Source organism: Cygnus atratus, chromosome 9 (assembly GCF_013377495.2).
Source record: "Cygnus atratus isolate AKBS03 ecotype Queensland, Australia chromosome 9, CAtr_DNAZoo_HiC_assembly, whole genome shotgun sequence".
Taxonomy (NCBI): domain Eukaryota; kingdom Metazoa; phylum Chordata; class Aves; order Anseriformes; family Anatidae; genus Cygnus; species Cygnus atratus.
Genome location: NC_066370.1, coordinates 26,014,127 through 26,022,679, shown reverse-complemented (window position 1 = coordinate 26,022,679; position 8,553 = coordinate 26,014,127). Strand labels below are relative to the sequence as shown.

Below are 8,553 nucleotides of genomic sequence, written 5' to 3'. Positions count from 1 at the left end.
CATGTCTTTCCTCATTTTCACACCCTGGATATAATTAGTACAATTCCAAATAACAGATGGCAAAGTGCTAAGGGGGGCTGTTGCTTACGAGATGTGCATTATGGAAGCACTTTATGCAAATAACATTCTACACACAATCATAACACTGCGGGTTTGCTCATGTGTTCCTGTCGTAAAAGCAGAATTGCATCTAGATCATCCACAGGAGTGGGTTCATTTGGGTTTTATCTGCTTATTGCACTTGCTGCGTGTCTGCCCGCAGCAATTGTAGAGCAGGTCCGTGCCCGCCGTCCCCGGGGTGCTGTCTGGGGCTGGCAGCTGCAGGAGCCTGCCGTTGGGCTCGCTGCTGGGGTCAGCCTGGTGTGCTCGGCCCTCCCTTGCCCTTAGCACAAGCACGCTGTCAACCACCTGTGCTCCGTGCCTCCCTCAGGCGTTAGCGGCTTGCTGCTGCTTCCTAGGCCTGGCACCTGCCTGCACTCCAGCATTGTGACCCAGCTGCTTTCACGAGCCGGAGAGCACTTGTCCATTGTGTCTTCAAGCCAATGGTGAAAAAAAATGTAACTTCTGGTTCACAGAAATGGCTTCAGAAGGCTCCTGTAGTATAATGCTCCCTGTGCTTGGGTTAATTAGTCACCTATCAAATATACTACACTATGAAAATGGTTACAGGGTTTGGCCAACACTGCAGCAGGCTAGCTCTCCTGCTGTAACTCCTGGTGTTTTTACACCTGAACATGCAGCCAGATACAGCAGCTCACCTCTTTGAACAGTGTCTTTAGCAAAGCCTCAGCGCTGCAGGAGGGGGCTGGCACAGCTCAGGCACCGGCTCTGCAGGTCCGCGGGTGCTGTGGCGCTGGGGCTGGCCTTCAGCAGAGCCTGAGGCCTGGAGGCTTTCCAGCAGAGAGCTGGAAATGCACCTCTGAGTTATGTGCTAAGGGTCAGACTTGGGGACTGAAGCAGAGGAGAAACAAGTCACATTTGTCCTGAGGCACAGGTAAACCCAGTGCTTCTGGGCTAATGCAAATAGGTCACAAACAAACAGAAGTAAAGACCTTATCCTACCTGTTCTTTGCACGCAGGTAGGAGCAGTACTAGGCTGCTACACTTTACAGGCTCTGCCCAGTGCTGTGTGGGCTGGTGTGCAGCAGCAACACACGTTGCTGGTCCATACGCACTGCTCTTGTTATCACAAAGCCCTCTTCTGTGGCTTCCTAGTAGCCAGAGCAAGGTATAAATTTATTGCCCCCAGTATTAATTTATAACCTGAAAGAAAATTCCCTGCTCTGTTTTCCTCCCTGGGACAAATCCTGAGCGGGGATGAGCATCTCCTGTTTAAAAGCCTTTGCAGGAGAAGCATCACATTTCACTCAAGGTCAGCCTTAATGACGCATTCCAGTGAGTCAAATGCAAATTCATCATAATAAACCATTAAATATGCATGGCTTGTTTGATAGGCCTCAGTCTTAATATAAACCAGCTAACGGGTATTTAATGACAACAAATGTGCCTGACTTCCTTCTTTAAGGCCTCCAGGATGCTAAAGAATCCAATGAATTTAAAGCATAGCATTAACTTATAGCCCGAGTCTGCCCTCATCTCCGATTAAATGCCCGTCAGTTTTTGAAGACTTGCTTCAGAGTGACTGGGAGCTGTAGGATTAAATCTCTGGAAGCAACATTTCAACAGCTTGCCTGAGAAACACCATGTACATCTGTAATAAACAGGGGTGGATTGCTTTTTGACTTGGTGATGATTGCTGCGGGTTGTTTCTCAGTGAGAAGGTTTGTACCAAGGACACTCTCTGGGTGACCAGCTGTAAGAGGCTCTGGGAATGAGGGCTCCTAGCTGAGGGACGTGTGTCCCTCATGCCAGGTCAGCGGGTTTTGTGTCCAGGCCTGGGCCCACTGCTGCCAGCTTCCCGCGGGACACTGTGGTGCGCACTTGCCGGGCTGCAAGAGCGCTTTGGGATTGCTTGTGCTTGCTCCTTGTACCTCTAGGCTGGTCTCAACCCAAATGATCCTCTCCTCTCTTCCAGGCCTGGATCTCTTCTAGAAGGTTAGAGCAGTTACTTACTGGTTGCCTGAGTATTTAGAGGTACCAGACTTGTGGCAACGTTGTGAAATTAAAGTCTCTTTATTACCCATGTTGGAAACCTTATCAAAGAAGCACAGGTCTGTCTGGGTGCCGTAGAAGCACACCACGTGCACATCTGGTATTCCGGCCACGTGATGCTATTTTCACTGTAAACACTTTCATTGAATACTTTGTTCAGTTGTTTCATGCAAAGGTTTTTTAGCAGAATAAGAACATACCACAACTTGCTGTGGAATGCTGGATGAAAATGCTTATCATAGAATTTGTTCTCAATATTCTGAAGAGCTCTAAATCTGTTGTGACCAAGGTGTCAGTAGAGGTGGAGACAGAGCTAGAAGGGAAAAGTTAAGATGTACTACTGTATAAAACCCAGGTGTTTTTCTTTAGCACTATGCTTAATATAATTAAAACACCTGAGTTGGATTGCTAGCTGTAGAACCCCACTGAGCTGTTGCACCTGTTGTGCTGATCTCAAAAGGCAGAAGCCCTGCCTGTTCTGCTGCTCTCTGGGATGCTGAAGTTGATCAGGAGGCTAGACACTGGGATTTCCCCTCCTGAAGCCTTGGCGAGGCTCCCGGCATGTTGCAAGCAGCCATGCGTCCACCATGTGCCCCGAGAAGCAGGCGCTCGCCTTGCCTTTGCTGGGAACTCTGGCACACTCTGGCTTGCAGGAGGCCGGCCTGCTGGAGCAAGGCCTGGGGACCTCAGCTCCTGACCCCTGGTCTGGGATGAGCCCCTGCGCTTGGCCCAAGCCAGGACTGTGTCGGCCAAAATCACGTTAGTGGCTTGGGCCTCCCACAGGTGCTCCTGGTGCTGCACAGCCCCGCTGGTATCTCTGCCTCAGCCTTGCCAAGACGCGGGCGGCTCCGAGGGGGCCTGTGAGGAGGAAATGCGTGGCTGTTCCTCTCAGCTCCGTGCAAATTTGCAGCGTCTTCCTCCTGCTGAAGCTGCCCCTGGGCGCTGCTTAGCCAAACAAATTGCTCCTTCGCTGTGACTCATTAATGACTGAATCATATGCAAATGAGGTTAAAGCAGCTATGCTGTGCTGCGCTCCGGTGATCCAAAAGATCCAAGGCATGGTCAGCGCGTGCTTGTCAGGACGCAGGGATCAGTCCTTGGGATGGTAAGCTGCGCGCTGTGCCCTCAGCTGCTGCGCTCCAGTGGCCAGACTGCTTCTAAGGGAGTTCTTGTGCTGCCTCACCCTGCTTGGAGGTCGGCTGGCCCATCTTTAACAGCCACCTACATCAATGTGTCAGTCAATACACTGACTTTCTAATTGCTTGCATTTAAAATGCTGATGACTGTGCAGTCATTTCTGTAAATAAGCTGGTGCTGAAGTCTGGAGCTCCTTTGCAGGGCTCTGATGAGCCAGGGCTGGGTGTGAGGCTGCTGGTGAGCTTGTGGGACCCCAGGGAGCATTCGTGGCTGTAGGGCTTCTGCTTCTGGAGGGACACGGTGCGAGTGCAGGCTTTTGCTGTTTGTAGCTTTATGAAGTTTTCTGTGTGCTGTACTTATTCTAAAGGCAGATCACAAGACCTGTGGTTTCAGAGTTAGACGTTAGGCACCAGAACAACTTTGAAAAGTCTTATTCTATGCAGATTATGTCATTATCCTATCTTAAGCAGATTTTGCAGCGATCACACTGATGCTCATTCAGAGCTGAAACTTAGCTTGATTTCAGCTCTAATCTATATTTTTTCTAACATTTTGTTTTCCCCTGCTTTCTAATTGTTTTGCTAATGTTTTAACAGAAGGCTCTTGCTAAAGCTTATCATCCTCTTGTAAGACCGCTGCAGGTGAGTATGTGCGCATAGACTTGAGGAGGAAGGGTAGTGAGCACCTGCGATTCTGCTCTGCTTCTTTGAAATGAAAGCATTCATTTAGCCAACCTTAGAAAAGAAGCAAATTTTTTTCCTCAAGCAAACTGACATGTGGTGCAGCTTCATAGGAATCTATGCTCCTTTTTACTCACTGACTGTGTTACTTCCAAGCAAAAAGGCAAAGCTTTTTGTTGGGGGTGTGGCAGCAGAGCGGGGGCTCGGGGCTCAGCTGTGCCCCGTTGCGTGCTGCAGGGAGGGACGCGGGGTGCTTCGCCACGCGCTGGGTGCAGCACTTGAGTTACCCGGGATTTCGTTTTCTTTGCGGAGGGTTTTAGCAGAAGTTATTGACTGTGATTGAATAAATCATACATGGAGTTTTCCCATCAAAAATAACTTAAAAATTTTGCTTTGAAAGAGTTTTATCCTGGACTTCACTGTATTGTCCTGTTAACCACAGTAGCTTTCACATCAACTGTTACTCACCAGTTGTAGTTTAACCATCCATTCTTGAAAGAGCTTTTTGTAGAAAGATATGAGAAAAGAGTTGCAAAGCCCCAGGAGCAGAAACACCCTGTTTCCACAGGGGTGGCTCAGATCTCCTCCCGCAATGCCTGTCGCAATGCAGGAGACACGTGCTTCACCTGCACGTCTTCCGTGCCATTCTGGTGCTGAGTTACCAACAAAAACATATAAAGTACGCAACAGATGGCTCAATCGAGCTAATAAACAGTCTTCTAAATTCTTAGAAATTCTGAGAAACGTTGTCAGAGCTTAGCCATGCTGCTGCCAATGAGCGCATTCTTTATTCTTCTGGAAAGTGGACTTCTGCTTAGTGATGAGAGAGGAGACCACGGGTCGGAAGTTGAGTAAGAGGGAGGCAGATGACTTCCAGCAAGGGCTGTGATGAGCTGCTGGCTGGTAAGCCTCACCAGCCTCTGCTCCTGCTTGAGCCCGGCTGAGCTGTTGTGCTGCAGCAGATGCCTCCAGGTTATGTTCTTACCTCAGTATCCTTGCACAGTTTTTTTGCTCACACAAACTGTTTGGTAGCCCTGGTCAGTAGCTGAAAGTACAAATCTTGTGTGCATAAGACGTGTTCAAGTTCAAACATCTAGTTACCATCCAAGCTGTAAGGAAGCAGTGCACTATATTCACCTATTGCAGCAGCAACATAAAAATGGCAATGCAATGATTTTTTACTGATTTTTGGTGGTTTGTGTTTTTTTTTTTTTTATTTCCAGGCTGTGAATGAGACAGATGGCTGTGAGATCAGTGAAACCCTAGAAAAGTATTATCTTTCCACCATGTATAGCCTTGAGTTCATTTTAGGCTTCACTGGAAACAGTATTGTGGTGCTTGGCTATATTTTCTGCCTGAAAGACTGGAAAAGTGGCAACATCTATCTGTTTAATTTATCATTATCAGATTTATTGTTTCTGTGTACTTTACCAATACTTGTGAACGGCTACTCCAGAGGCTACTGGGTAGAGTCGAACACGTTGTGCTATAGCAACAGGTTCCTGTTGCATGCAAACCTGTACACCAGCATCCTTTTCCTTACTGTTGTCAGTATTGACAGGTACCTGCTCATAAAATATCCTTTCAGAGAACATATTCTACAGAAGAAGAAAACAGCCTTTATCGTGTGTATCGCCGTATGGATCTTGGTGATATTGGAACTGTTGCCATTGATGGTTTTCCTGGAGACTGAGAAGTCTACCAATAATTACAAATGTCTAGATTATGCAAGTTCTGGAGACCCTGGAAAAAGCCTTATCTATAGTATGTTTCTGACTATCTTTGGGTTCCTTATCCCTCTGTCTATTATGTGCTTTTTCTATGTGAAGATGTTTCTTTTTCTTAAAAACTGGAGGGAGCAAATCAGTTCTTTCTTGACACTTGAAAAACCCCTTACTTTAGTCATTCTTGCACTGGCCACCTTTTCATTGCTTTTCACTCCCTATCACATAATGCGCAATGTCCGACTTGCTTCCCGAATACCAGCCTTGAATATGTCTGCGTGCACACAGGACATCATCAATGACATTTACATCATCACAAGACCCATTGCATTTTTAAATAGTGCCATTAATCCTGTTTTTTATTTCTTAATGGGTGACCACTTCAGAGAGATGCTGATGGCAAAAATAATGCAACTCTTGACCAGGTTCACAACCCCCAGCAAATGAACTACTAAGGAGAACTCTCACGCTAGGAGACACGGGAGGAAAACTGGCAGAATTTTCACCAATGTAGAGTGCAATTTTTGTAGATAGCTTTATTTAGACTATAGAATATGCACAAGCTGATTGTGTTTCTCTAAATGCACTTGTTACCTTAGTGTACAGGAAACCTCCTGCTACTAATCTAATTTCAGCAGGACAAAAGTAATGTCAATGACAACAGACAGCAGGACACCGTACTCTCATGACAGGGTATGCTGTGGTCTATTAATATTCCAAATAAAATATCATTGTGGCATTTCTTAGAGTAAAAAATTGTTCTATTACAGCTTCTTTGTGACCCATAAGTTGATGCTGAACTGGACCTAGACTTGGATAAAATGTCCTGGGAGCATTGATTTTGGCTCAGCGCTGTCTGGGGCTCAGTGTTGAGTTTTCTTTGCATAAGTGATTTCCTTGCCCCCTCTGCAAACTCTGCAGCTCCTGGGAGGTTTACTTTTCTGAATAAAAAGCTGAGCCACTTTACATTTCTGGTTGGTTTGGGCTGATATCTAGGATGTGGCAAGAAAGGAGGATATGCAAACAGCTAGGTGGAGTTTTTGTTGGTGTTGCCAGCAGGGAGGTGGTGACCAGGTTGCTATTTCCATTTGTGATGATGGCAAGGAGTGCAGAGCCATAAGATTTGGCTGCTGGACTTAGAGGCATTTCACGGAAGTACTGAGGCTGTGATGATGTGTGTGCACGCAGGCAGGTTCCTTCGCACTGCCAGCAGTGACTGCCAAAATGCCAACGCTGGCTGGTGTTGAGGTCCCAGCGATGCACAAAGGCGATTCTTAGTTAAGATGTAAAACAATACATTTTCTTATTTTTACTTCTTCAAGTTGAATCTAGCTTTAAAATCAAAGTATGAATTTGCTTAACCTCAATGTAATTATCTCTAAGTGAGAGCAGAATGTACAGCTCGGGGCAGCGCTTCGACCTCACGCTTAGGACTCCGTTAACTGTTCAGTAATGAAGTTGGAGCTGATGAGGAGCCAGTTCTCTGCCTGGTATCCCTGCAAAATCATTGCAGCGGGGAAGAATAAAAGCAGTAGAAACTTGCTCTCCAGTGACTGACCTGATTTCAAATATAAGGGGTGAAAAGACCTATGAAATGGTTAGAGTACGGGATATTTGCTTTTGTGAATACAGCTGCTCTTGTCTGGGCAGGGCTGGGGGGGAGGCAGAGCAAATGCTAAAAGTATTGCAGGAAATCTACCAGAGAGAAAACAGATACTGAAAAGACTGATGCAATCAAAGTGTTAATAAAAAAAAAAAAAAAAAAACACCAACAACATGTGAAATGAATGACAACTGGAAAAAAAAAAGGGAGAAGTGAAGAATGTGTTTTATGCAGTGTTTGCACATGAAGTGAAAATGCACTTGTGGACCCTGTTGCTTTGCTGGATCTGTGCTGGTGGCATCGCGGATTTGCCATTTTGGTAACTTCCACTCTTCCATCACAAGAGGGGCACGGCGTGGGCCCATCACAGCAGTACCGGCGGCGTGAGAAGGCCCTGGCACGGAGCGTGGGCAGCCCCCTGCTCCCAGCACAGCCTGGGGTGCTGGTGGTGCTGCCACCCCTGTGAGTGCAAAGGGAGGACCTCCAGCCATCCTTGTATCAGAGACAACTTCATTTCTGGCTTCCAGTGTGTCGGTTGTGTGCAAATGTTTCATTGATAACTGCCTGATAATAAACTCTGCACCCTGTTAAAAAACATAAGCCTCCATTGTGCTATTGCCGTTGATGTCCATTAGCCTATTACATCTACAATTTCCCTGTTCAGCTAAATGGGGGGGGGGGGGGGGGGTAGATCTGGGGCCGGGCACCCAGCTGCCTGCAGGAGCCCAGGGGTGCTGCAGGCCCCGTCGGGTGCAGCGCTGGGTCTGGCCTCACCCTGCGCCCGTTCCCTGCAGCGTCCCCATCCCTGCCCAGGAGACGGCCTGCCCCGGGAAGGGGTGCCTAGCTGTCAGCTCCCACCTTGTTCCTACCGTTTGCCCTGGAACCCAGGTGTGCGGCAAGTTGTTAACCTGGGTTTTGACTAGGAGGAAATGAGCATAAATTGTTCTTTTCTTTGTTTGTTTGCCATGCAACAAATCTGCACACACAAATCTCTAAATTGCACTGTCAGCGATGGAAAAAAGATTCATCGTGTGTTATGACAGCATGGCCCGGGATAGATAAGACTGCACTTGAATTTCCATTATAAGTATTTCCTGTTTATTTTTTTTTAAGGACCATTGTACATACCACTAAGTAGTAATTATTCAGCTGAGGGTGCCGTTATAAAGCTCCAGCTCGGAACCAAGGAAGCTATGACCAGAACATCCACGATTGGGTTAAGTATTCCATTTTTAGGGTCAAATGGATTGATGAAGAATTTTCTTCTGGGGAAGAGAACTCACAACAGTGCCTGTTA

General features: G+C 46.9%; 1 protein-coding gene across 1 annotated transcript; it reads left to right on the top strand.

Moving 5' to 3' along the window:
* The first annotated feature begins 3,126 nt into the window (after positions 1-3,126).
* On the top strand, positions 3,127-7,845 carry SUCNR1 (succinate receptor 1). Its single transcript, XM_050712556.1, has 2 exons — positions 3,127-3,217; positions 5,153-7,845. Exons 1-2 carry the CDS (start codon positions 3,215-3,217, stop codon positions 6,098-6,100), a joined length of 951 nt encoding a protein of 316 aa, XP_050568513.1. The 5' UTR covers positions 3,127-3,214; the 3' UTR covers positions 6,101-7,845.
* Positions 7,846-8,553: the final 708 nt, after the last annotated feature.